At 36.0% G+C, this 27,744-nt stretch overlaps 5 protein-coding genes across 6 annotated transcripts; 3 read left to right on the forward strand and 2 right to left on the reverse strand.

Moving 5' to 3' along the window:
• The first annotated feature begins 7,180 nt into the window (after nt 1–7,180).
• On the forward strand, nt 7,181–9,686 carry LOC117631974 (pentatricopeptide repeat-containing protein At3g49710). The gene has a single exon (XM_034365330.1). It carries the CDS (start codon nt 7,262–7,264, stop codon nt 9,422–9,424), a length of 2,163 nt encoding a protein of 720 aa, XP_034221221.1. The 5' UTR covers nt 7,181–7,261; the 3' UTR covers nt 9,425–9,686.
• A 252-nt stretch (nt 9,687–9,938) lies between these two features.
• LOC117632695 (probable pectin methylesterase CGR2) lies at nt 9,939–12,719 on the reverse strand. Its single transcript, XM_034366243.1, has 7 exons — nt 12,428–12,719; nt 12,073–12,230; nt 11,876–11,915; nt 11,648–11,689; nt 11,159–11,533; nt 10,633–10,688; nt 9,939–10,268 (listed from the first exon to the last, which is right to left on the reverse strand). The coding sequence occupies exons 2-7, from the start codon at nt 12,184–12,186 to the stop codon at nt 10,116–10,118; spliced, it is 780 nt and encodes a 259-aa protein (XP_034222134.1). The 5' UTR covers nt 12,187–12,230; nt 12,428–12,719; the 3' UTR covers nt 9,939–10,115.
• Nucleotides 12,720–13,195: 476 nt separating this feature from the next.
• LOC117632629 (GTP-binding protein At3g49725, chloroplastic) lies at nt 13,196–17,217 on the reverse strand. 2 transcript variants are annotated; one of them, XM_034366170.1, is made up of 13 exons: nt 16,764–17,217; nt 16,568–16,632; nt 16,421–16,483; nt 16,192–16,281; nt 15,993–16,105; nt 15,815–15,883; nt 15,202–15,346; nt 15,061–15,116; nt 14,905–14,955; nt 14,726–14,780; nt 14,581–14,637; nt 14,169–14,288; nt 13,196–14,073 (listed from the first exon to the last, which is right to left on the reverse strand). In XM_034366170.1, exons 1-13 carry the CDS (start codon nt 17,164–17,166, stop codon nt 13,585–13,587), a joined length of 1,776 nt encoding a protein of 591 aa, XP_034222061.1. In that variant the 5' UTR covers nt 17,167–17,217; the 3' UTR covers nt 13,196–13,584. The 2 variants fall into 2 exon arrangements, with proteins under 2 accessions (XP_034222061.1, XP_034222062.1); XM_034366171.1 differs by lacking the exon at nt 16,192–16,281.
• Nucleotides 17,218–18,751: 1,534 nt separating this feature from the next.
• On the forward strand, nt 18,752–20,299 carry LOC117630450 (probable pectinesterase 29). The gene is made up of 5 exons (XM_034363170.1): nt 18,752–18,939; nt 19,029–19,188; nt 19,409–19,630; nt 19,770–20,011; nt 20,137–20,299. The coding sequence occupies exons 1-5, from the start codon at nt 18,752–18,754 to the stop codon at nt 20,297–20,299; spliced, it is 975 nt and encodes a 324-aa protein (XP_034219061.1).
• Nucleotides 20,300–20,801: 502 nt separating this feature from the next.
• Nucleotides 20,802–23,165, forward strand: LOC117630452 (probable pectinesterase 29). Its single transcript, XM_034363171.1, has 5 exons — nt 20,802–20,989; nt 21,173–21,332; nt 22,350–22,556; nt 22,659–22,897; nt 23,003–23,165. Exons 1-5 carry the CDS (start codon nt 20,802–20,804, stop codon nt 23,163–23,165), a joined length of 957 nt encoding a protein of 318 aa, XP_034219062.1.
• Nucleotides 23,166–27,744: the final 4,579 nt, after the last annotated feature.

Consider the following 27,744-nt stretch of genomic DNA (forward strand, 5'->3'; position numbering starts at 1 on the left):
AAAAGAGAAAGATATAGAACGTACAACTCACAAATATTACTCAAAACAACTTCATAACCACCACCAATTAGTGTCCGTTCAGAAAGAGGGTGGAGAAGCTGAAGCAAATGAAACGAAGGAAACAAAAGATGAGTAAAATAGTAGGAAAAGGGGAGACATCCAGTAAAAAAAACCTATAAAATTGCAGAGACTTTTTAGAAGTAGAAGAGAGAAGAGATAAAATACATGTGCAATAGGTTGGAGAAGCTGAGAGAAAGAAGTTATAAAAAATAAAAAAATAATAAAAACAGAAGAAGAATAGTAGAGCAGTAGGAAAGGGGGAGGTGGAATGACGTGATGTAGAAAAAAGTCTAACGATGTTAATTAAGTTTCCTTTAGGCATCTCTGGAAAGTTGGATTCTTTTTATTTATGAAAATGTGGTAGCATTTTATTGATTAAAAGGGATTAAACAAGTACAAAAGCGACACTTTGTCCTAGAGGATTAAGCGAATATCTCTACCTATACAGGTTTATACTTGTCAGACTAACTCTGTAGTCCTTTGTCAATGAATTGGATTTTGATCCGAATCCGATCTGAATTCTATATAATTAATAGAAGATGTATTAGACTTCTCAATCTGATAGTCTGATTACATGTATATCAATCAGATAGCTCTCTTCATCTATATATGCCTTGTACATGTTGGGTTTCTAGTCTTTTTCCCTGCCGTTCAAGCCCGCCATAATCATTGACCCACAATAGAGTCTCATCGTATTCAATCAAGTCACAAATCTGATGACACCCATTTACTCTATATCGGCCATCCCAAACCACAACCTCGTCATTTTTATCATCAAGCTTCTCTTTCATTTTCCTTTTCGGGTAATGCTAAGCTTACCATATTTTTATACCACATTGTGTACGACCTTTCTAATAGAAGTGGAACCCATCAATACAATGAGGCCTTTCTAGTATATAATGTGGTATGAAAAATGTGGTAAGCCTAACATTTTCCTTTTCGTCCCAATCCTTATCCACTTCATGTCTGTGGACGAACATTTGATCGCTACAACGTTAGCATTTTCAGTTACGAAGACCAGTTTGAAAGTCCAAGTGGAAATGGGGTTGCGATGGTCGAAAATCTTTAACCTAAAGATATTTGTCCAAGATTCAGGCACGTCATACTCTGTCATGACCCAGAAATCAATAGACTCACAAATATCAGACTTGCACCGTGATACACAAGCATCCCTCTAGAAGCCCTACATGGTGGAAATACATATCGTCAAATTCACTAATTACAGGCAGAGGCACCTTCCGGAACTCCTCCTTCGCCAAATCAAAATCAAAGATAGCTTGTTCTGTATCTCGTTGGTGTTCGGAGAGCCAATGTAGTGCTTCATTTAAAAGAACCCCATGATGAGACTGCATGGGTTGGAACTGATCATCAGGGGCTTTAACCCCTTTCCAAACGTTGGCTCTCAATGAGAAGATGTCAACCTCAACCTTGACACAAAAATTAAGGGCTACCACAACTCTGTAGTCGTCAGTAGCCGATATATAACCGAAATCATTGTAAAGAGGAGACAGACGCAACATATTTTCTGACCAAGAGTCTGAAAACCCTCTTTCTGATAATTTCTTGCACAATCCTGTTGATGGGTTCCAGATATAATTTTTTTTATGAAAACCAAATACTGCTAAGCATACCAAGCCGTTGCATGAGCCCAGTATCTTAGTACCATAGCCCACCTTAAATGGGCAGGTATGTTTACTCACTGAAGAATTGTCTTGAAATGACCGCGCTTCCAAGTCTAAGGATCCAAGTTGAGAGGAAGTTGAGAAGAGGAGTCTGTGGTTGAGGGTTTTATGCTCCGACGCTAATCTAAAATGGGATTGTGCGAATTCTGGGTCAGAGATTACTAAAGAACGCCACCATTTCGAAAAGCAACTGAATCGGATTAAAGATTTCACCGGCAGCCTAAGGAGAATATCCACAAGAATATCATCAGGGAGGGTAGTCTTGAATGAAGAATACTTGAATGACGCTTCTAGTTGCAATTTCCTAAAAATAATCCTATAAAATTAATAACCAAAAGCCTATGTCCCGTTGCAATTGCCACCCATGCACACTAAAACCACCAACTAGTTTCTTCGACCAACAGATAATTACAGGAAGCAAGTAACACGGAACTAATGGAGAATGTTAATTTAAAAATGTAATAAAAATGCAGGAACCAAGTGTTTGCCTTTGGGTTAGATGCTGACATTCTAATATGGATGCATGTTACCCAGTATTTGGCCCATTGGCAAATGTTATGTTAGTAGTTTCTAAAAAATTTGCGAAACCCACTTTCATTAATAGACGTATCAGTGACTAGTGAATAAAATTCTAGATGTATACGTTGGAGATGGTAACCTTGCATTAATAGTTTAAATGATCTTGAGTCTCTCCACTCATTACCCGTTGATTTTAGATTGGATCTCATATTCTAATAATTTTTACATGTAAAACCTAAGATGACAAATACCACATGCACTTTTCCGAATCATAAACAATTTCAACCATTGTCATTCCAATCTTGCACATTACATCTAATTAAAGAAACACGAACTAATATAAAAGTTTGGTAAATGAGATGACTCAATCTACTTCAATGGAGAACACGAACTAATAATACAGTTCAAAGAAAACACAACGATCCATCCTGAAGTTGGTACTGGAAAAGGCCAACAACTGCAACAGATTCGGAGGATAATCGAGCAGAATTTGAGTTGCAAAGCTAGCTATCAGTCTTCACATGCACACAAGAAATAAACTGAGTTATAAGGAAATCAAAGTGTAGATAACTTTAATTTGTAATAAGACGAGAAAATAAGATCTGCGAATCAATATATAGCATCAATTTTATTTGCTTATTTTTATCTCTCTATTCAGCCTTTGCTAATGAACATGTTTCTAAAATATGGAAAACGATTTTCTCTGAGTCATAATGAGCAGAACTTATATGGATTTGTATCATTTCAAGTCACAAACTTTAACCTAGCTAGAAGAGAATTAAATGGTGTTTTGTACATGAGTTAAAATGAGAGTACTCTGATTACTCACTCATCTGAACTGAAACAATTTTAATACCTATTGCATAATAACATCAGATAATTGGTAGTTGTTTGGAGTAATCTTGTGAGCTAACATATTAATGCTGTATGAAAACAATATGACGAGTAATAGAAATCATGAAAATAAAAAATAAAGCAGAAGATAAACATGTTCAACCTCTTCAGAATAAAAAGATTAAACCATCTTGAATATTTGATTTTATAAATACTTCGAGCACATTAGTGGCATGTTTACTTATCAAGAAGGGGTATGAGAATTATTCCACTTTCTACTTCTCTTGTGTTTACTAGCTCAGGAACTAGATTGATTAGGGGTAGTAGTTGATCCCATTTTCATTCCTCACTCCCTATTCCTAACTTTATGTTTCTTCGTCCAAAAAAAAAAAATTATGTTCTCAATTACTTCCCCCATTCCTAATAGTTGATCGCATGCTCATTCATCTCTCCCCTATTCCTAACTTTCCCAATTCATAACTTCCCATTTCTAGGTTCTACGTCTTCTATGTGTTTTAACCAATCATATATGAAGAGGCTAAATGAATTTGAATCATATTTCGAAATGGATCCATACCATCCACATTGTGGATACATCTATTGTACATATCTAGTTAGATTAACCCTCTAGTCTCTAGAAACCTCCAATAAACCATGGCACTGAATTAATCCCATGAAATCTGACACCTTGGGTGTGTGTCTTTGACAAATTTTTCCAAAGACAACACTCATATATGTTGTCCAAAAAAAGCGTGAAGCATACACATCAAAAGAAAATCATGTTTTGAGTTTCAAAGGCATTATCCAAAAATTAAATAATCAATAACAATGAATTAGCAGAACATAAACAAGTAACAATTTAAAATGCATATGAAGAGCAACAAAAACAAGAAGGTCAAAGATTCAAATGAAGAGTAACAAACCAGAATTTCGGCACAGGCAAAGCAATCATGCCCCCTCTTCATTATTTTTGGTGGAAGCCCCCTCTTCATTAATTTGGGTAGAATCCCGCTCTTCATTTCCGCCTTGTGTTGGGTTTTCGTACTCAATAAGCGAAAGCAGGCTCTCATCATATTGCACCACTTCTTCCAAAACCTCCCCAGCTGGATATTGGCGACTGGTAACGACGACGTTTTCAAGCTTCTCAATCCTTATCAACTCATTTTTGTCATAGCATATCGCCACAACTGTGCCACTTTCAGTATGGAACACCGTCTTCAAACCCCTTAATGGATTAATATCAGGAAGACCGAGATCACCGTCAACACTATACTTAAATAGCTTAGTCCAAGATTCATGAACACCATATTCTTTCATCGCACAGAATTCGATATACATCTTATCCGCCGTCCAAAGCCATAGACAAAGGGATCCTCCCAGAAAAACCCCTATATGTGTCCAATACCTCTGATCCATGTCCATGATCTCCAGGTCGGGTTCCAAATAGACATATTTTCATAAGAACCGACATACAAAGACCAAACCATTGCACGATCCCAGAAAACGTAAATGGCCCGGTTCATTGAATGGGGAGCTCAGCCTTCTAACCCCAGAATTGTCTCCGAACGACCTTGTTTCCAAGTCTATTGATTCGAGTCCGGAGGTCTGGGTGGAAACGAGGAGTCTGTGGCTGAGGTTTTGCTGCTCTCTCGCTAGATTGTAGTGGGTTTTGGCAAACTCCGGATCACTGATTATTGTCGAAAGCCACTGTTTTGAAACGCAGCTGAATCTGATTAAGGATTTTACTGGAAGCCTGTGGAGAATTCTGAGTGTCATTTCTTCAGGTATGTGTTGCTTGAACTTCTTAACCGGCATTGTCCTTAATTTTTTCTTTTGTCCGGCTGGAACCCTTGATTTGGAGAAAGCTGATAGAGGGTGAGCCGATCTAGGGCTAGGTGGATTTTGACACAAACCTGCTTGATCTAGAGACACTAGAAGAAACAGATCTAACCATAAAAATCAACAAACATGTAAGATCTATAAACAAACATAAAGAAACTGATTTCCAGCAGCAGCTGAAAATCTAAATTTTACCTGTGATTAGGTATGAGAGAGAGAGAGAGAGAGAGAGAGAGAGAGAGAGAGAGAGAGAGAGAGAGAGAGAGAGAGAGAAAAAAGAAATAGCAGGGCAATATCGAGCTGGAAGAAGAGATGTCGAAGAGTGTAGAAGATTATGAAGAAAAGCTCGAGTATACTGAGCCTGAAGAAGTTGGTAACGCTTTCGCTGACACACCAACCTCCCCTATTTTAACATTTATTTTTGGTACAGCGTGCATCTTCCTCTAATTTAACGTCTTGCAAAAGGATAAGGCTATGTAGTTTATATGGAAATGCAGAATAAGGTCTACCTCTGAGATCTCAATCCCAGATATCTCACAGACTGGTGTAGTTCTTGGAATATGGATGTTTTTTTTTTTTTTTTTTTTGAGGTCCTTTCCTATTGAAAGGGGCGATAGCATATTAAACTCACACACACAACACGGATGCTAGGACTCGAACCCAGGACCTTGCCTGAGGGAGTAAATACTCCAAACCAGTACACTAGTGGGTCCTTTGCATGGATGTTATTTTTAAATGATGAAACAATTGCTATTTTTCCCGCTAAACCGGTTCCCGCGAGTATTCCTTATACGCTCCGTTTTCATTTTTTGCCATGTAACAAATTCGCTATCAATATATACATTTAATAATGCTAGAAACACTAAATTTGATTTTCAAATTATGTGATATATGCCACCACGACATTAAGATTTAACTAATTAACCAAATCCAACTTGGATTACGATTTAGTTAATATCTTTTTGGAAGGAAACTAAAAAACTTACGACTTTATTTATCACAAGCCCTATAATTATCCCTAAATGATCAAGCTTGATGTTGTGCCATCCTTCCCAACATCACCCCCCGTGCATTTTCAGTTGTTATATAAGTTATAATATTGGTTAGCTATAATAGAATATATACAAGTTTTTTGTTTTTGTTTTTGTTTTTGTTTTTATACAAGCGATATTCTACTTTAATCTAATCCAAACTAAGGGGATGGGGATTCGAACTCGAGTGTAGAGTCAGGAGCACAACTGCTATAACCAACTTGGTTAAGCCCATGTCTACTAATAGAACATATACAAGTTGACAATACTATTTGTTAATTCTAATATAAATGTATTAATAGAAGGGACAAATTCTAGAATTAATTGAGTTTACTACGTAATTGTACAAATAAAATTTATGGTGTTTTAGATTGTCCAGCAACATATATGCCAATGGATAATACCTAAGTAGATTGTCAATTAACTCAGTTTTCTGAGTTCAAAGCTCATTTTTTAACAGTTGATTGAAAAGAATCAAATCTCTCCTTTCGTTGGTACTTAGTTTAGCTTTGAAACAATTCTATTAGTTATTCTGATTTAAATTATGTAGCGATTAAATATTAGATGAAATTCATTATCACAAGTGAGTTAATTTGAAACCCAAAAAATAAATCTTGCTAGAGAATTAAGAACAATTTCAATAAATAAATAAACTTTGCTATAGATTAAAAATATGAAATTCATTTGTTTCTTTTCTTCTTTAAAATATTAATATATGTTGCTTAATTTAAATAATTAGTATCAGGTTTTAGCTGTGCATCAAATTGATGGCAATGCTTAGATATTTTGTTTTGAGAAAAATATTGTGAGCAAAGGACATCCTTAAGCATAATGCAATTAGTTAATTACATGAACATCAAGATTTAATAGATATTCAATTGCAAAGAGGCTCTGCTAGATGTTGACATTAAAGAATGATGCAAGACTAGCTCTATCATCACCACTTGGCTCTACTGATATTCACCCACTAGGCTCTACTGGATGTTGACATTGAAGGCACTAAAAAATAAATTAAAATGTTTATGATTAAAATTAATATAAAATTGACATAATATCAAGCAGTAGATGTGAGTTAAGTCAGTTGACTATACCCGACTCCCGAGTTTGATCCCCTACGCTTACACAGCTTAAAACATCACCTTGTGAAAAATAAAATTAGATAAAAGAAGACACAGAAACTAAACAGAAGCCCAAACAAAAGACATCGACCAAAATTATTTTTTAACCCTTATATTTTGGCTTGCGGTCCTGAAGGGTGCTAAACATGGGAAGGAACTAGTCTTATAGTTGGCTTAGATGAACCAGCTTTCATGTGCCTTGCAAAACTTTCGCCACCTTTTGAAAACATGCATAGCCGAGAGAGACCTCTTTACAGGCAAATCTCTCCATGCACTATATTTCAAGTCCCTCCTTCCTCCTTCCACATACCTTTCCAACCACTTCATCCTCCTTTACTCCAAATGTGGCCGTCTCTCCTCTGCTCGGAACGCCTTCGACCAGACCCAAGAACCCAATGTCTTCTCCTTCAATGCTATCGTCGCTGCGTATGCGAAAGAGTCCCATACCCACATTGCCCACCAAATGTTTGATAAAATTCCCCATCCGGACTTGGTCTCCTATAACACCCTCATTTCTGCTTATGCCGATCGCGGCGAGACTGAACCGGCGTTGAGTTTGTTTACTGGGATGAGAAACATGGGTCTTGACATGGATGGGTTTACCATCTCTGCTGTGATCACGGGATGTTGTGATGATATCGGTTTGATTAGGCAGTTGCATTCGGTGGCGGTGTCAGGTGGTTTTGATTCATATGTTTCGGTAAACAATGCGCTTGTAACTTACTATAGTAAAAATGGGTTTTTGGGGGAGGCGAAGAGGGTGTTCTATGTCATGGGAGAGATGAGAGATGAAGTGTCTTGGAATTCTATGATTGTGGCATATGGCCAGCACCGCCAAGGGTTGAAAGCCCTGGCATTGTTTCAGGAAATGGTCAGGATGGGATTTAAGGTCGACATGTTTACATTGGCAAGTGTTTTAACTGCATTTACGTGTGTGGAGGACTTGTTGGGTGGACTTCAGTTCCATGCTAAGTTGATCAAAACTGGTTTCCACCAGAATTCACATGTTGGGAGTGGCCTGATCGATTTATATTCCAAGTGTGCTGCTGGTGGCATGTCAGATTGTAGGAAATTATTTGAAGAGATTCCTTATCCGGATTTGGTTCTTTGGAACACGATGATTTCTGGGTATTCTCAAAATGATGAGTTCTCTGAAGATGCTCTAGATTGTTTCCGTCAAATGCAACGTGTTGGTCACTGTGCTGATGATTGCAGCTTCGTCTGTGTGATTAGTGCATGCTCCAATTTGTCATCTCCCTCCCAGGGGAAGCAGATTCATGCCTTAGCAATCAAATCTGATATCCCTTCAAATAAAGTTTCAGTGAATAATGCTCTTGTTGCAATGTACTCCAAATGCGGGAATCTTCATGATGCAAGAAGGTTATTTGATAGGATGCCAGAGCATAATACTGTCTCTTTAAATTCGATGATTGCAGGTTATGCACAGCATGGGATTGGAGTGGAATCACTATGGCTTTTTGAACATATGCTTCAGATGGATATTATTCCTTCAAGTATAACCTTTATCTCTGTCCTTTCTGCTTGTGCTCACACTGGAAAAGTTGAGGAGGGTCAGAAGTATTTCAATGTGATGAAGGAGAAGTTCAAGATTGAACCAGAAGCGGAGCATTATTCATGCATGATTGATCTTCTAGGTCGAGCAGGCAAACTGGATGAAGCTGAAAGACTCATTGAGACGATGCCATTCAATCCTGGCTCTGTTGGCTGGGCTACATTACTCGGTGCATGTAGAACATATGGAAATATTGAACTAGCAGTGAAGGCAGCCAATCAGTTTCTTCAACTGGATCCTTCAAATGCTGCTCCATATGTGATGCTGTCGAATATGTACGCTAGAGATGGAAAATGGGAAGAAGTGGCAACAATTAGAAAACTTATGCGAGATAGAGGAGTGAAGAAAAAACCAGGTTGTAGTTGGATTGAAGTGAATAAGAGGGTACATGTTTTCGTGGCTGAAGAAATTTCCCACCCGATGATTAAAGGTATTCATGAATACTTGGAAGAGATGTCAAGGAAGATGAAGCGAGCGGGGTATGTGCCTGATTTAAGATGGACCTTGGTAAAGGACGATGAATCAGTGCAAGGAGAGAAGGAGATACGGTTGGGGCATCACAGTGAAAAGCTAGCTGTTGCGTTTGGATTGATCTCGACTAGAGAGGGAGAGCCTATACTTGTGGTGAAGAACCTGAGGATTTGTGGGGATTGCCACAATGCAATCAAATTTATCTCTGCCATTGCTGGGAGGGAAATCACTGTGAGAGATGCCCACAGGTTTCATTGCTTTAAGGAAGGGCATTGTTCTTGTGGGGATTATTGGTGATATTTCTGCTAGTGAATTTCAGTTCTCTTTTCGCAACAAATGAAGATCGGCTTCTACAAGCATGACATGAACGACTTTTCAAGGAAACCAAGCAATTAGCTTTTCAATGGAAGATGCATTAGACTCATGGCTCCGAGTCTCTAACCAGGCAAAAAACATCATCAAATTCCTACCTTGGGGCAAGTTTATAGGAATTTATTATTGATCCTGATTTTTGTGTAAAACATCCCTAATTTTTACGACATAAAAGTCAAAAGATAGAATCAGCTAGGTCATATTAGACTTCTGATCAAGAAACTTTAAAATGGATGTTTTTTTTCTTTTCATGCAGCTACAAATAGTTGATAACTTCTAATCATGCTCTGATAACATGGTCACAATTCATCTACCAGACTTAGGTTCATGTCTCCTCAGAACTCAAGGACACAGCACAACCTAATACCACAAATCCTGTTCAAGTACGGTCGTAACAAAATTGCTAGTGATGAGGCAGAGTCGAATGATTCAAAAAACAAAGACAGTACGAAAATCAATTCCTGGATACAATCATTATAATCAAAAGGAATACAAATCAGTTTGAGCAACCCAGTAGAGGTCTTGTTTTTAAATGACACCTACAACAATCTTTTCCCTTTATCAGCCTTGTGGCATACCAAAACTTAATGAATAAAAGATGCTATGATTTTTATAATTAGTGATATGAGTTAAGGTGAAACACTTGACAGCTTGGCTGGTATGACTCCTTTGTTGTGACTTGCTCAAACTTCTTGATGGCAACTTCATTTTCTTCTAAGCTGGTCTGAACAAAGTAACGTATCCACCAAGAGGAGCTCCGCATTTTGGCCTAAAGGAAACAAAGATATCTCAGTCAGAAGGTCAACCAGGCAGATACAAACCTGATGATTATTATTAAAGCTTCTATAACTAAAACCAAATTATAATAGAGTGATCATAAATGTTACATCTCTTTTCATTATTTCCAAGTTTAACATAAGGATCAGGACCCAGCTTTATATAGCCCCTTCATTTGTCAACAAATAACTTATGCACTTGGATATGATTTTGGTTCAAATTTGATCTCAAGCAAATGATAAGCATAAGGAGCAATGACCATCCAATTTACAGTACATATCATATCCAGATGGGTAAGAGTAGTAATCCAACAACTGCAAAGTAGCATGGTGACATCACACCGGCAGATCACTTACCGGTCGTCCAAATTTGGATAACTCAGAAACTTTAGCTCTCTGTTGACCAGGGAAACCTAAACATAAAAGTAAATAGCAGTGAAATTAGAAATGATTATTACCAAAAGCAAAAGATCAAGAAAAATTTATTACTTTCTATTCTATGGGAATAAAGAACCTAAAAACATTAACGGTAAATAATTATGGTCAGAAAGACTTGGTATCAGGATATCTCCGGTCCAGTATCTTTAGTAAGAGATCTAAAGCCAAGGGCTGTATAAATTAATATATTGACTTAATCCACTTAGGATCAATGCAATTGACTGGGGTGTCTGTATGTATCTGCAAGGATTAAAATAGCTAAACATCTCTAAATTCATTTTAACCCGATGAATCAACCAAAAAAGAAGTACTAGAGTGCAAATTAATGTGAATCTTTTGATAACAGTGCAATTATCTCATATGAACTTCTAATCATTTCAGGAAAAGAATTTCTAGTAACAAACCCTGACACTGCACAAGCTATATGAACTTTATAGTAAAGTACCTGAAAAAATAACAAGACCATCGGAAGAAACCCTTGCCAATTCTGGAAGAGTCCTGTTCAGGTACTTTGGAGAGAGGTAATCTAATGCATCTGACACTATCACAAGAGAAAAAGACTTTGCTTTATAGGGCAGAGGGAACTTTATATCAGCCACACGCACAATGCCTTTGCGCACAAGACTCCTGCAATTCCTATCAGCATCCTCTATCTCATATGGTTCCACACCCCATGCTTCAATTTCGTCATCCTTTAACAATGCAGACACAACTGAACAAGTATCAGGACCAATATGCAAAACTTTGTGCATACTGCCACTATACGCTTTCTTTAGGAAAGGTATTGCTCTCTGAACTTCTAGCGTGCATGAGAAATCGCCTAATTATAGAAGGAAATGGACAAACGCTATTATTACAAGTATCTGAAGAATACTAATTGCTAACACTTGAACATGAACCTGACAAGACAAGTAGAAAAGGGCCCCAAACTCACCTTCAACTCTACTAACTACGTTGGCACCCCCGCCGAAGACACCTGAATTTTTAAGAACAAACATTAATTGGCGCATACATGTGTAAGAATTCTTTTTTTTTTTTTTTAATTCAAAGAATCAATGACCTCCGAAAAAGCATTGCCCACCTAGCTCACCAAAATTAAAAAAAAACTCCATATCAGTAAATGTAAATAGGGGCTGTTAATGCAAGCAATTAAAATACAAACCTAAGCCCTTATAAACATAGCCGACAATTAGGATCGCTCCCTGAGAATTTCAACCAAAAACCAACAAAACATAATTAGAAACTCATAATTTGTTATATTGTTTAAAATGATATAGGAGCTACGCACTCAGCAGCACAAACTGAATTGCAATGAATTGGCATACAAAGGAAATGAAATTTGAATCCAAGAAAACTCACCACAACTACAAGGCCAAGGGATAGCAAAGGGGACGACTTGGATTTTGAATTGAAGGCTCCAGCAAACGGAAAGTTTCCATTACGGCGTGTGGATCCCACCGCCCTCCTTGACATGGCTGCTCTTTCTTCACAGGCAACGAATCCGAAAATACTGTACACTGCTTTCAGAAAACAAAATTTACAGATACGAATGAAAATTGGCCACAAACATATAGAAAATGAAGCTAGATCCATATACGGTTATGAACGCGGAACCAATTCGTTTGGTTCTCATTTTTCCCGCGAAACAAACAGAGTGCCAATAACAGAGCAATGTAAGAAACGAGCGAGAAATTCAATTGAGTTCGGGAGTTACCTTAGATCACCACAAAAGAGAGCACCACATTGAGGATTTGCTCAATGGCAATGCTTTTTGGATCTTAGATCTGTAAATTTTATTTATTTTATTTATTTTTGAAAAAAAAAAATTTCTCTTGGGTTTGCTTTTAGCTGAGAGAGAAAGAGAGAGAGTTGAAAACAGAGCGAAATCTAAAAGAAACCAACGGAGATATGAGATATGTCATATAGGCGAGTGCGTGCGAGTGTATTTCCTTCTTGTATATACGAATGGCTGTGGTACGCGGCATTGGCATCATGTGTCGGCGGGATCTTGTGCTTTGCAAATGGTAAGGGGTATTTTGTTCTTTTAGGCTCTTCATAACAGGCCTCGTTTTCCTTTTTCCAAACTCACAATGGATTGGTCTGGGCCAATTTGGTTGGATGGAGCCCAGAATAATATCACCCTCGTCATTTGGAGAAATACTTCCCTATCTCCAAGAAAGAGGGGCAATGAAACGAGAATAGGGAAGTTTTTGTCTATCATTTAAATTATAAAAATGAAAGAAAATTTCTCTTAGTCAAAACAAGAAATAGGCTTTGCAAAGAGGAAGATAAATTAAATTTTGAACTTCCTTTTAACATTGAGAAGAAAAATACCACTAAATTAAAAAAAATAATAATCATCCTTATTTGTGCTAATCTAAAGGTTCAAATGAGTGCTAGAACAATTCTAAAAGGCGGATAAACGCTACCAAAACACAACTTCTAATCGCACCAAGAATTGGATTTAAAGAATAACACTAAAGACGCTAACTTATTAGGCCATCTTTCAAGATACAAATAGCTTTGAGAAACAAAACATTGTGACAGTGCTTCATTTGTTTATACAATACTATCCCAGAGTCGGCACGTTTTGTTTTTTGGTTTTTCTAATTAAGAAGTGTGTACAACAGTTTTTGCTACAAAAATCATCCACCTAAGTACTGCGGCCTAATCTTTTCCAAAAAGAGAAAACAGCCAACTCAAGGTGCTTGAATACCTTCAGAGTTCTGTCTGAACTTTTGCCAGGCCAACACTGCTTCCGATGAGCTCCTGTATAATTGTGGATGACCCATGTAAATGGGAATTCCAACTATATATCCTTTGGCTTTGCTAGATGATAGCATACATGAACAAAATGTATATTCACATTTATCATTGTTCAACTGCTACGCCAGCCTCCTCTGTCCGAGGAGGCCTCCATTTTCGATCAAATGGATCCCTTTCCACAACATTTGCCTTTGGGGCCTCCTTCAGCTTCTCATCAATGAGTTCCAACAACTCTTGCAACCCAACTCCCATTAAAGCAGATGTTCTAACATGTGGACCAGACTGAACTTGTAATTGCAATTGCTTTTCTGTTTTCCAGTCCTTTGGACACTCGCTTTGTTGGTCGTCTGTAGTCTTCAACCCCGTACAGGACCCACCTTCACCCCAAGGATCTTCGACATCTTCTGATGCCAACCAACCGTCAGAGTAATCACCATCTTGGTCATCAATAGCTTCAAAAGCCTCATCGTTTTCGGCTCCTGATGAGAGCTCAGAATCCATATCATCTTTTTCTCCTGAGAAACTGCTAGCCTCACCATCTTCAATGTCATCAACACACTCATCAAAATCCATGCCCTCCTCCTGATAGTCAATCTGTGGAATTCCAAAGGATATAGATAACTGCATCAGCGTTCTTTTTAATCTTCATTCTATTTAAGGTAGTGTACAAGTGCAGAGACTAGCAATACCTTATTCCAAACCTCAATCATGTTTTCAAGTTTTTCCTTTGATACACCGATTTGATCAAGAACTTGGAATACAGTTGAACGGTGCTCATTTCGATTGGGAGCAGTACAATCCAACACATGCTGCAAGGTACAGAAACATCTATTAGATGTGTCATGTTGGGAGCCACTTTGAGTGTTAGTTCAAATCCCACACCAGAAATATTAATCTCTCTGCTACTGTGTTTTATATATTCTATGTCATATCATATCAGATGATGTGAGATACCAAACAGAAGCCCAGATATATATCAATAGTAGGAATTTAATTTTATCGCATTATATTGTGTATCAACAAATCTAGTTCAAATGTACACGTGGAAAAACCTGAAATAGACCCTGGTTCCAAAATGAAAGCACAAGAAATTAGTCATACCACAAGGAGATCAGCTTCCACAACTTCTTCTAGAGTTGCATGAAATGCTTCTACTAACTACAAAAGTAGATTGTATAAGTGATGAATGGGATTAGTGATAAGACAGAAAATGAAAGAAAGTAGTTTAAACATGCTTTCCATATACCTGCACTGGCAAATCTGATATAAATCCTACTGTGTCACTTACAAGCACTTTCTTCCTGAACATTAAATACTCACAATTAGCGCAAAACAGGATCCAGAAACTCATCCAAGCAACAACTTATCATCAAAATTCCAAAATACAATTAATGAGCAAAAAAGTTATCATTTATGGTCATATACCCTGAAGGAAGAAAAACACTTCTCAATTTAGGATCAACCGTAGCGAACAATCTGCAAAAATAGTACATCATCAATATGTTAAAAGCCAAGATCAAGGCTTAAATAACAAATGGTTTATAGATCAAAATAACATGTTGTATGAGTGGAATATATTACCGAGAATCACTGTAAAGATCGCTATTTGAGAGGGCACTAACTAATGTAGATTTCCCCTATCACAAGAAGTGAGGAATTAAATGTTTGGACAATTTTGTGTGAAAATAACAAAAAGAAAATATAATATATTAGACCACGTACAGCATTTGTATACCCAACAACAGCAACAGTAGGTAAACCTTGACCATATGAGCCTCCACGATTCTTCCGACCAGCACGTTGCACAGCTCGAGTTCGTCGAACCTCTTGAATTTGCAGTAAAAGACTACTCCTCCGTTCTGAAATTCTGAGATTATAGTGCTATTAAGTGGATGCACATATGCAAGAATAGATTTACCATAAACCACAGCCAGTTAACCAAGTATTTTATGTCATCAATTATATTGTAACAATAGACTCCTAGCTCAATATGACTCCAGTTAATGCTTGTATTTGCTCAACTTTGAACTTTTAACCTAGGAAAAAAAAAAAAGTAATAGAATGGAACAAGTAAAAAGGAAAAAAGTAAGAAAGAAACTCTTCCTAGTAGTTAGTCCAGTGGTTGATACAAGAAAAACACCATTTAGAAATGAAATGTCTGAAATATCAATTGACACAAATCTTTAGTAGGAGAAACTTGTCATCTGCAGTTACGAAAAACTAGTACGTTTGTTTCATAAGGACAAAGAAACAGCCACTTGCAGTCAAGGGCCCGTTAAAACTAGAGCACGAGATATAAATATTAACATAAGATATGAGAATCATGGAAATGAACCTTCGTCGTTGAAGCTGAAGTTCAGTTTCTCCTGCACCACTAATGAAGCCACGTCCCCCACTTCCTCTCCTGCAATTAACACCCCATTTAGACAAGATCTTCTCTAAGCACGCATGACCAAAATAACTTAGTAAAATCTCTGCTGCATTTAAGTTTTCAGAATTTGACAATACATTACCCTCGGGCACTAACAACTTCAGCTTCTCCATCCGTTCCAAAAGTTGAGCGTCCACTTTTGCCACGCAGTCGTACAAGTCTTGTTTTCTTATACATTAGAGCTGCTAATTCAGCCTGTAAAAATCAAAAGGGGGATATAAATTATCCTTCAAAGCTCTTCACTAAAATACAAACTCCTTAACCAAAGATAGCACTAACACCTGCAGCTTGCCCTCCTTTGTGCAGGCATGAGCATTGAATATCTCTATTATAAGACCCACACGGTCCAAGACTGGTTTTCCCAAAATTTTCTGCCACACGAAACAGAAATATAAAAATCAATACCATTTTTTAGTTTTCTACATATAAACTTTAGTGTGGGACAGATGAGCTCTAATTTTCTTAGGCACCCCAAAAAAAAAAAAGAGCTGCATATGCAGAATTACTTGCCTCCAAATTCCTCTGCTGAATCCCAGAAAGAATTGTATTCACAAATATAGCATCCACTTCACCCTGTTAAAATTTAGACAAATTTTGAAATACAAAACAGAAAATTAAACCCAAAAAAAACAACAACAGCAAAAGAAAGCCTCTTTCCTTTTCTTCCAGTGCATTTAGATGGCATTTAACAACTTCCAAAGTCCCTTTGCCAAAATATGTATCTGCACAATGCAAAATTGTGATTATTTTCATACGCTGACCCAGTTTAAGTGAAAATCGCATAACTTAATTAAATGTAGTTAAAGTCTACTTCAAAAGAATTGAAAATAATATTGGCAATTAAAGAACCGACCTGCTCGAGTTTGGTGTCTAACAATTGGGTTTTGAACAACAATGTGGGGAGGTATTTCCTTATCGAAAAAATCGACATCGAAGTACCCATCTCGCTGTTCTTCAAGAGAGTTGGCGAGGCAGAGAGCCTCGTTGAGCTTGGCCTGCAAGTAGTTATCGGGGCGAAGACGAGGCTGGACCACGAAGAGCTTGGGAGGGACTGTTGGGTCCCTGTTGAAAACCGAAGCAACGTCGTTTTTGTCCTCCTTTTCTTGCTTCGATGACGTCGAGTAAAAAGAGTAGGAAATCAAAATCGAAGGGGTTGAAGGTGGAGATGGGGTTTGGATTGGGTTTGAACACAGATGGGTGCGGGTTTGGGAGAAGGACCTCAGAGTACTCCGTGAGAGAGAAATGGTTCTCAGCATTTGAACAGTTCGTGTGAATTTTCCTTCTTCTTCGTTGTAAACTGGTGTGCTTGATTTGCAAAAGTGAGCTAGAGGAAGACGGTGAGGTGGGCCTATCAATGTAAGCTTTTCATTTGGGCCAAGAGAAACCAAATACCAAAGGAAGTTGGGCTTATCAATATTATAGAAAGAAAAAAATTTCTATGAAAGTTGTTCTTTTCAAATGGTTTTTTATTTTGTCAACTTCTATTAATATGACATGAGATTTCAATTTTTGCTCATATATTTTATTTTATTTTATTTAAAGAAACTTGAAGTTTTTGTAATCAAATAATAGGGGTGTGCAAGATCCAATTCAATCTGTTCAAATCGACCGATAATTCAATTTTAATCTGGATTGGATTGGATCCCTTTGCAAAACCTACATGATTGGATCAGATAATGGATTTCTTGTGAGGATCCAATCCAATCTAGTTAGTTTCATACTTATTTTGCTCATTAGGTAATTTTCATTAAGAAAGTTATAAACATTTTAAGTAATTTGATGGAGTTATGTTTAATATATTATAAAATCAAAATAATTTTCTCTAGCATTTCATTTATATTTTACATTTACGTCTATTAAAAATTTTAATTAAATTAAATTTGATGATAAATGTTTTTTATTTCTTTTTCTTTTTTTTTTCCACTATGAAAACCAATAATCCAATTCAATATTAATTGGATGGGATTAGATTTAAACTTCTAATATGATCGGATCGGATAGAAAAAATCATAATCCAATCTATACTGGATCGAATGCGGATTGATAAAATTGTATTGGTTTCGAACCGATGTACACCCCTATCAAATAAGTACAATCTAGATATTGGTTAAGTCAATTTGCTAGAACAATGTGTTCGTTCTCTTACACCCAACTTTGAAACCTCCTCTTTGTATTTACACTCAACTTAAAACCTCAATAATTCATAACATCGCCTTAAAAATTGATATAAACATAATTCAAATGAGCACTGATGCTCATAAGAGTGTTCATTATAAGCACATCAAATTATCAAAAATTAAAGTGTTCAGTAAAATACACTTGAAAGTGATTTCTAAAAAGTGTTTTTATAACCTATAAGTACTTTTAAATTATTATTTTTTAATAACCAAATGCACTTTTTAATTATCTGAAATGAGAATGCTAAAAGTACTAGACACTAGTATTATATTACTATGGCATGCCTATTTACCTCAGTATCAGCACTGCCAGGTGTCAAATTAATGTATATTAGTTGAAAAAGCAAAAAAAAAATGTATACTTATAGTACGGAAAATCCTAACAAATATTTAGTACCCAAAAGAAAATTCCAATTAATTGTTGAAGATTTCGTGGGTGAATAGTTGCAATTTTTTCATCTCAACATGCATATCTTTCCAAAAACCGACACAAGAGCAGAGCAGATTCGATGGACTCAATCCAAAATGTCAGCCAAATAATTGTTTTACAAAGCACTCAAACTTTCTTTTATCCATCTATATAAGATTATGAATTTCATCATCTTCTTTTGCCATTGTCATTGTTGCAAATCTGCTAAGCTTACCTTGCAGTTTTGTATGCAATATGGAGTCGCTTATATCAATAATATTTGCTCTCTTCTTTTTATTGGGTGCATCAGATGCACTTTCAAGAACCATCATAGTCGATAAGAATGGTCAAGGAAAATTTACAACAGTGCAGCAAGCCATTGATTCCATACCAGAAAATAACTCATTGTGGACGCGAATTCATATTAAGCATGGTGTCTACACGTAAGTAATACTTTTTCAAACTCGGTTTTATTTTCCAAGTTGTGTTATGGATTCCAAGCCCTAATATGCTCTCTTTTACATCCATCTAGGGAAAAAGTTGTGATCCCTAAGGAGAAACCATATATTATTCTTGAAGGAGAGGCTAACCAGCTTACCTCGATTGAATTTGGGGAAGGTGGCAATGTTGTTGAAAACCCTACATTTAAACTATTTGCAGATAATTTTGTGGCTCGGAATATAATATTCAAGGTTAAGCATCTCTCCTAAACATTATCCTTTTTCGTATTTTTCTAATACAGAAATGCCCGTTTTCGTATTAATAAATTAATATGACATTAATCACTTGTTTTGGATCATTGTAGAATGTGATCTCATTTTCTATTCATTCATATATTTGTGTATACATAATATGTTTTGAAATCACTCTCATGATATTTATCCTTGAATTCATAATTTGGGTTTCTTACAGAATACATACAACAATGATCTTATCAAACTTGATGACAATGGGAAGAAAACTACTTGGGCTCCTGCGGCTTTCATTGGTGGAGACAAAGCAAGTTTTCGTAACTGTGGTTTCATTGGCGTGCAAGATACATTGAGTGATGCGATAGGCCGGCACTATTTCTATAATTGCACTATTGTTGGAGCTATAGACTTTATTTTCAGCAATGGACAGTCAATTTATGAGGTTAAAAAATCCTTACCTTTTTCTCCTATTCCTTTAGAAACCCTAATTTAGATAAAATTTAGTTCAAAATTTTATTCTATGAAAAACTAACAGTACATATTCAACTGCATGCATTTACGTTGGATCAAATTGTTTGCAGAAATGCCGGATAAAATCAATTTCAGACAGAATAGGCCTACCTGGTTACATTACAGCCCAAGGTCGTAATGACCCAAATGACACTTCTGGTTTTGTATTCAAAGATTGCCATGTATCAAGCACAGGCCATACTTTGCTAGGAAGACCATACAGACCTTATGCAAGAGTATTGTTTGTCTCCACATTTATGGAAAATGTTATTTCCCCAGAAGGCTGGACCTCAGCATGGCATGCTGGTTCTGAGTAAGTTTTTTTTCTTCTTTTTTTTTTTCCTATGTGATATTTTGTTCATGAGAAAGAGAATATTAAAATTATATGCAAGACTAAAACTTTAATTATTGCTTCTTCTTTTTTTCACATTTTAACAGGAACAAAATCACATTCTCGGAGGTGAATTGCACAGGGCCTGGCGCAGATGTTTCCCGTCGTGTCTCATGGGCGAAGAAGTTAACAGATGAACAAGTAGTATTTTTTACAAATACAGCTTCTTTCCTAGACCAAGATGGATGGTTGGCAAAACAACCGAATTAAGCCCTTATAATTAATCCCTTATTAAGCAAACTAATTTCATCCAATTAGTTTGTTTCGGTCTGATATATATATATATATATATATATATGTATTAGGTTTTATATGAATGGAATATGAAAGGAATAAAGTTGGTGTATGGTATGTTAAGTCAACATATTTCCTTTTTACATGTGTATTGTTGTGACCGAATTCACAAATGATATCCATGTAATTTAGTCATCAGATTTCCACTGATCAGGTCTTCACACTCTTCTAATTTTGATAAACGCATCCGAAAAAATAAAGGGAAGAGCAAGTGTAAACAACATGTCACACGTTAATGAACTAATCGAGCTAGCACATCTTTCCAAAACCAGACGCAGAGTAATGTGCTCAATTCAATTTGCCAAAACAAAATTGTTTTCCCCAGCTCTCAAACTCTTTAATCTCTGTCTATATAAGATGAACAAATTGTGTTCTAATTAACTAGACCAAGAAAATAGTGCTTTGGATGCACAGCAATATGTCAACAATACTTGCTCTTCTCCTAGTTTTCTTGAGTGCTTTGAATGCACAACCCGACGTTTCAAGAACCATCCTAGTTGATAAGAGAGGTGGAGGGAATTTTACAACACTGAAACAAGCCATCGACTCTATCCCGTCAAACAACTTATTGTGGACCCGCATCTTCCTTAACCACGGTGTTTATGTGTAAGAACTAAGTTCCATATTATTTTTTCTTGCTTTGTTTAACTTGTTAGCCTTTTTAATGAAAATTCCCTTTAGTTTAGACCCAAAATAAATAAATAAACAGTTGCATATTTTTTCTTAGTTTTTTATTTTCGCCTTGTACGATAAATTTGAAACTAATCATACGATATTTTTCATATGCAGTGAAAAAATTGTGATCCCTAAAGACAAACCCTGCATAATTCTTCAAGGAGACCTTAAATATCCTAGCGTGGTTGAATATGGAGATGGTGGCAACGTTGTGGAAAGTCCTACATTTAAATTGAAAGCAGATAATTTTATGGCTCGGAATATAGTTTTCAAGGTTAGCCTAAATATAATTTTTTCTACCATACGCTTATAATATTTATAACTTTATTAATATAATCTTTTGTACTGAAAAAAAAAAAAATTTTTGAGCAATGGTCACCTTTTTATTAATAGTCACGTTTTTCCGTGTCTAAGGGTAGTAGAGTTGGTGACCTTATTTTATTAAGGAATTTATCAGATTTGATCTGGCTGACTGACACAACTAATTTATAATATATTATGGTTTTCACTTAAATCATTATTTATCATTTATATTTTCAGTATTGAGATAATATAGACAAAGAAAGAGATTTTTATTAAACGAAAGTAATCTTGATATGAGTCTTCTTTTTTTTTTCTTTTTTTTTGGTCAAACTTGATATGAGTCTTTATTAGCTGAAATCACAAACCTAGCAGAGAAAAAGAAACCAAAGTCAAGACCTATATAGTATATATATCAGATATATCATCAACCCATATTGGGCATAAACCAAGTCTAAAAATTTCCAGACATAATACATAAAGTAAAAGCATAAACTTAATAATTTACACTAGTACCAGAAAATGAAGAAATTAAATTTTTTTTCACAACAAGGGATAAAAAGGGGAGGTGGTTCAGAGGTTCAGAGTGAAGGCCTTGATGTCGGCGTCTGTTGGGGGCTTCACCGTGGTTGTCACAGAGATAAAACCAAGTTCTGAAAAGAAGAGTCCCACAAAAAATTTCAAATTGCGAAACTACACAATCATCTCAGAAATCATTCCAGAAATTAAACCCACAGGGGGATTTGGGTACTTACTAATTAAGAGGCCCCACTTACTAATTAGGCAGAGATGAGATGATAGAGGAAGGAAGAGAACTGAAATGATGAATGAGTACATTGAAAGAAGATATCGTTATAACCATTCCCTTATTAAATAGAAAAATTCCAATATCATGTCAGCTTTTCAATATTTTTTAAAAGAAAAGTGCTGTAAATTTTTTGTTTGTGTTTATCCTTAAACTGATAAATAATTTTGGTTCTAATGATGACAGAATACATATAACCGTCCCAATAATGGAAAGAAAATTATTCAGGCACCTGCGGCTTCGCTTACGGGCGACAAAGCAAGCTTTTATCATTGTAAGTTCATTAGTGTGCAAGACACATTGCATGATGGTCTTGGTCGTCACTATTTCAATGACTGCTTTGTCGAAGGTGCCATAGACTTTATTTGGGGCAACGGCCAGTCTATTTACGAGGTTAAAATTCTTATCCTTTTTCATAATTAATCCTTTAGTTTTTCATACCACTTACGAACATTTTCTAAACCTACTTGTATTAACATTCTGTTCTGTTTGCAGAAATGCAAGATAATATCTGTAACAGACAGAATAGGCCGAGCTGGTTTTATCACAGCGCAGGGTCGAAATGCCGTAAATGAACCTACTGGTTATGTATTCAACGATTGCCATGTAAATGGAACAGGCCCTATATTTTTAGGAAGACCATACAGAAATTACTCAAGAGTGGTGTTTGCCTCCACGTACATGGAAAATATTATTACCCCGGAGGGTTGGTCCGAGTGGCTAACTGGTCCTCTGTAAGTTTTTTTCTTTCTTTTTCTTTTTCATGTTTGAAGAGGATATTAAAACTATGAAAGAGATTACAATTTATTTAATTCTTTCTTTTAAACACTATTTTACAGGAATTTAACCACATTCTCAGAAGTGAATTGCAAAGGACCTGGAGCAGACATGTCTCGTCGTGTATCATGGGAGAAGAAATTATCGACTGAGGAAGTCGCATACTTCACAACCACAGCGTCTTTCATAGACAAAGAGGGATGGTTGGAAAAGCAACCGAAATAAGGCCTTTGTATAACCCCTTGAGCAAGCTAAAACAATAGAGGCCACTTACTAATAATGATCAATCCTTTTATTGGGTGTAAAATTTCTTGTCAATGGAACAATATACACATTTATTCACAAGTTATGTGGTCTTAGTTTGAATGCATATATATTTCACAGCTTTTCCTCTCCTAGACATTTTCTTTCAAGCCCCTCTCTCTCATCGCCATTTATACATCTGTCTATCCGCATCCACACCATCCTCACCTTCTCTGTGATCTCAGGTGCAATCTGTCTGCTATAAAGTTTGCTTAAAACGCGCAATCGAAGCCCCATTACATCTGCTTCCATCATGTCCAAGCAGTATGAACGAAAGGTCATGCCTTTGAAAACAGCCAAATTTTCCATGCATTCGCATTTAGCCACAATTTATTTGCCACAATTTATTTGCCATTCTTTTAACTCCTTCTTCAAGGATTTGTGGGCCAGGTAGAAGACTTGTGCCAATTAACCATTTCTTTCTTTAATCACTAACATCAATAAATTTGCTAATATATATATTGATTGAAGGGAAAGTTCAAAGAAGGAGTCCAATTCTCCTCTTACCAAATGGCATGTGCCCAGCCTGTTTACCTCCTAGCTTTTTGACATGTGACAGACAACTTACAGCTCTTCTAACCCTGTTAACTCTGTTAAGTCCATTTGTTTTTATTAATAACAAAAAATATAAATTAAAATATGCGTTTTATCCTCCATTTTTACTGTCTCGTCCACACAAACTCTTCCATTTTCGTCCTCATTGGACTGCAAACCCACCTCCATCTACACATCCATAAGCTTCTTCATCAGGTCCTCTCCATAAGCTACTTCCTCTCTGCCCAAAAACGCAATTTCAAGGATGCAACTCATGGCTGCCACTCTGGTTGGCAAGTCTTCAGAGCGCAAGAGGCTTATATTTCTTGGGATTTCTCCCTTGATGTCCTCAACTAAAGCGGTTCTGATAATTTTGACTAGTCCAGTAAGGACTTGAATCGAACCAGATGAACCCATTTGAATTAAAGCTTTAACAATCGGACCCATCAGCACCAATCCCACAAAAACGTCCTTATTGAATTTAACTATACCAAGAACAACAAGAGCAGCAGCTTAGTCTCGGACCCAATTTGAACATATTGAGTCACAAACTGTAAATTCAAGCAAAGAAAATACCCCCTTTGTTTGACATGTCTTTTTTGGGTAGTATTTTGCTTTATATATAGATAAGTATGGATAATACATGTTGGCTGACAAATTGTGATTTATAAAAGTGTTGGATATATATTTCAATTAGGGAGGCTTTACATTTATTTTGGGGGTTAATCGTTTTATTAGTCCCTGAATTTAGATCCGATTTACATTTGAGTACCTCAATTTCTTAAATAGTTCCCGTGGTCCTTCAACTTTAGTTTCATTAGGATAAATGGTCCTGCAGTCAATTTTGTTAACTTTTCTGTTAAATGCATAGCAAAATGGCATTTTTGTATCAAAATTGATTAAAATATGAATAAAAATTAAAATTAAACTCTCTCTCTCCCCCTCTATCCTGATTTCTACTCTCCCCAAACTTTTTTCTTTTTTTTTTTTGGTTTTTTATTTGATTTTCTTTTATTGTTATTTTAAAGATATAATTTTTTATTCAATTTTTTTTAATATATAAAAATATCATTTTGCCCCTGCATTTAACAAAAAAAAAGTTAACAAAATTGACGGCTAGACCATTTGTCCAAACAAAACTAAAATTAAAGGATCACGGGAACCATTTTGGAAATTGAGGTACTCAAATGCAAATCGGGTCAAAATTCAGGGACTAATAAAACGATTAACCCTTTGTTTGGGATTGTGGATGAATTTTGGTTTAATGGTAGGAAACCAATGAAGGCAATTGATGTATCACTACCCAAAAAAAAGTGGCAACAATCACTATTATTTAATGACATTTGGTGACTAAATCCTTTAGTATATGGTATGTTACTATTTTGCCAAGAAGCCATTTTCTTTTTCAAAAGAAGATTCTTAGTATATGGTATGTTTTTATGGTGAATGTATGTTATGTACTTGTAACATTTTTAGTTGGGTAAGTCTTATGTTATTTTTATTTGAGACATTTAATAAAAAAAATTATTAAAATTATATTAATTTAATTATAGCAAACGAAACACAAAAACATTCTCCGCGACAAAATATCTCGATCTTGGCGACCAAATAATTCAACATTTTAGATAAAAACTTGGAACTAGAGAAATCTCCCACGACCAAATTTTTATTTTGTCAAGGTCTGCTCATACCTTCAGCGACCAAAGTAGAGACCAAAACTCTAGGACACCAAAGGTTAACTACGACCAAATTGTTTATTTGGTCTCATCCCTTATAATTTCGCCAATGATTCAAGGGCTCAGCGACAAAATTGGGAGAAATCAGCGATGAGATTTATTGGTCGCTTATAAATATGCACGACCAAAGTTGTTTTTGGTCGCCATTTCGAGTATCAACGACGAGCCTTGAGCAACGACTGGATTGTGACAAAATTTGGTTATCCGTCGTAATGAGCGACCAAAAACGTACACTTTTATTACAAAAATGATGTCTATTGTTCAGTTTTGAGCAAACAACTAAAGTTAAAAAATAATAATGACAACAACAGTACTCCAATGAAAACAAATGCTTATAAACAAAAGTGATTTTGTAATCAATAGGTTTATTTGATGTAGCGTCAACTTCATTTAAAATTATGTTAAAATTGATGACATGGTAAGGATATTTGAGTCATTTTGTACACATGGGTTATTTACCCACCAATTCAGGTGATGTGACAAAGTGGAGCCCACCTCCAGCATGGAAAATAATAATAAATAATTTTATCTTTAATAATTTAACAAATTAAAATTTTCACTCAAACAATAATTTATTTAAGTTGTTGAAGGCTTAGGCATCGAGGATCAACACTAAAGGTGTCAAATGGACCGGGCAAGCCGGCGCACGGCCTGCTTAAATAAGGTCAAGCACGGCACGGCCTATATCTTTGGGCCGTGTTGGGACAAGGTAATTAGGTCTAATGGGTTGGGTTGCCTCGTGGCCTATTGCGGGCCGTGCCGGCTCGTTTAAAGCCCATTTACCAAATTATACTTGTGTTTAGAGAAAAAATAATATTATACATAATATTATTACATTTATATCTTAAATTCAAGTCTATTTATTTTTTCTAATAATATATATTAAAATTTAATGTTTTCTTTATATATATAAAATAATAATTTTGTTTTTCAAGTTTCAATTTTTAAAACTCAAATAATAATCTAGCCATGTTTTATTTAAATGTACTTTAAATAAATTTATTGACCTCTTTTTTTTTTTTTTTTTTTTTTAAATAAAGTTATTAACCCTTTTTTTTATTATTTAAATGTACTAATAAAGTTATAGTAAAAAGTTTTTTTTTTTTTTTTTAAACAAAAGGGAATGTAAGTGGACAAAATGGGAGTGGGAAAATCATTACCCATAATAAATCTTATTAGTATATACATAATTGTAAAAAATATTTAGATGAAGTTGTAAAAAACTTACCCAAAAATAATGCAATACATAAGTCAAATTTGGTGTGGCCCCATATCGGCTCGTTTAGTGGTCTAGCCTGAGCCCATATGGGCTCGGACCGGGATTAATGATTTTTCTAAATTAGTGGTCCCCTATCCGGCTCGTTTATTAAATGGGTCGGCCTGACGGGACAAGCCCTGTTTGACACCTCTAGTCAACGTTGAATTTTTGAAAAAACTGGTGGTGTAAAAGTAATAAGTAATGGATAGTATCCGATCACCAGTACCTCGGTATGGAGGGTATATAGACTCTGAGAATGCAAAGGAGAAAATGTTCCACATTTGAAAGTTGTGAAACCTAGTAAGAGCTTATAATTAAGGAGTTGAGTTACTCCCCCTTATTGCCAATTGGTTTTGGGATGGAACCTCAACTTCCTTCATGGTATCAGAGTGGGTTAGCCTATGTGTGAAAGCTCAATGGTCACACGTGCTCCACGTCACCCAATATGTGTTGTCCAAGTGTTAGGCTTGAAAATTCGTCACATGTGTAGGAGCGTGTGAGAATGTGATCGGTAATAATGTCTCACATTGGAAGTTGAGAAATCTAGTAAGGGCTTATAATGAGTGGAGCTACTCCCCCTATTACCAATTGGTTTTGAGGTGGAACCTCAACTTCATTCATAGACAACATATGCTAAAGCTAAATTTTGGCAAAGTGGTGGTATAATAAGCATGAGAATGTGCAAACATAGGCTTAGCCAAGTTGGCTAGACTGGATGTGCTTCTCATTCTACATTGATCTGAGTTTGAATCCCCATCTCCGTAGTTTACATTAATTTAAAATAAACTTTTGCTTGTATTAAAAATAAAAAATATATTTATGTATAAAACAAAGCATGAGAAGGTTTTTCAAAGCGTGGGCAAGCTCAAGGGTGAGAGCCGCTTCGTATTAGGGCTCCATATTGTCTTTGTTATTAAGGTTAAAGATGAGTCATCGGCCAGTGCAAATTATAATGTTGAAGTCTGGGATCATT

This window comes from Prunus dulcis, chromosome 6, assembly GCF_902201215.1.
Source record: "Prunus dulcis chromosome 6, ALMONDv2, whole genome shotgun sequence".
Classification (NCBI taxonomy): Eukaryota; Viridiplantae; Streptophyta; class Magnoliopsida; order Rosales; family Rosaceae; genus Prunus; species Prunus dulcis.

What these genes read in the sequence shown, in the direction of transcription:
- LOC117631974 (XM_034365330.1), top strand. Translation starts at nt 7,262, where the DNA reads ATGAACCAGCTTTCATGTGCCTTGCAAAACTTTCGCCACCTTTTGAAA.
- LOC117632695 (XM_034366243.1), bottom strand. Translation starts at nt 12,186, where the DNA reads ATGTCAAGGAGGGCGGTGGGATCCACACGCCGTAATGGAAACTTTCCG. An exon ending in TGGTCTTGTTATTTTTTCAG is followed by an intron (nt 10,689 to 11,158) that starts GTACTTTACTAT and finishes TTTTATGTTTAG; the next exon opens with GTTTCCCTGGTCAACAGAGA. An exon ending in TATCCAAATTTGGACGACCG is followed by an intron (nt 10,269 to 10,632) that starts GTAAGTGATCTG and finishes TGTTTCCTTTAG; the next exon opens with GCCAAAATGCGGAGCTCCTC.
- LOC117632629 (XM_034366170.1), bottom strand. Translation starts at nt 17,166, where the DNA reads ATGCTGAGAACCATTTCTCTCTCACGGAGTACTCTGAGGTCCTTCTCC. An exon ending in TATCAGATTTGCCAGTGCAG is followed by an intron (nt 14,638 to 14,725) that starts GTATATGGAAAG and finishes CTACTTTTGTAG; the next exon opens with TTAGTAGAAGCATTTCATGC. An exon ending in TGATTGAGGTTTGGAATAAG is followed by an intron (nt 14,074 to 14,168) that starts GTATTGCTAGTC and finishes GGAATTCCACAG; the next exon opens with ATTGACTATCAGGAGGAGGG.
- LOC117630450 (XM_034363170.1), top strand. Translation starts at nt 18,752, where the DNA reads ATGGAGTCGCTTATATCAATAATATTTGCTCTCTTCTTTTTATTGGGT. An exon ending in ATTAAGCATGGTGTCTACAC is followed by an intron (nt 18,940 to 19,028) that starts GTAAGTAATACT and finishes ACATCCATCTAG; the next exon opens with GGAAAAAGTTGTGATCCCTA. An exon ending in CTCGGAATATAATATTCAAG is followed by an intron (nt 19,189 to 19,408) that starts GTTAAGCATCTC and finishes GGTTTCTTACAG; the next exon opens with AATACATACAACAATGATCT.
- LOC117630452 (XM_034363171.1), top strand. Translation starts at nt 20,802, where the DNA reads ATGTCAACAATACTTGCTCTTCTCCTAGTTTTCTTGAGTGCTTTGAAT. An exon ending in CTTAACCACGGTGTTTATGT is followed by an intron (nt 20,990 to 21,172) that starts GTAAGAACTAAG and finishes TTTCATATGCAG; the next exon opens with TGAAAAAATTGTGATCCCTA. An exon ending in GAGTGGCTAACTGGTCCTCT is followed by an intron (nt 22,898 to 23,002) that starts GTAAGTTTTTTT and finishes ACTATTTTACAG; the next exon opens with GAATTTAACCACATTCTCAG.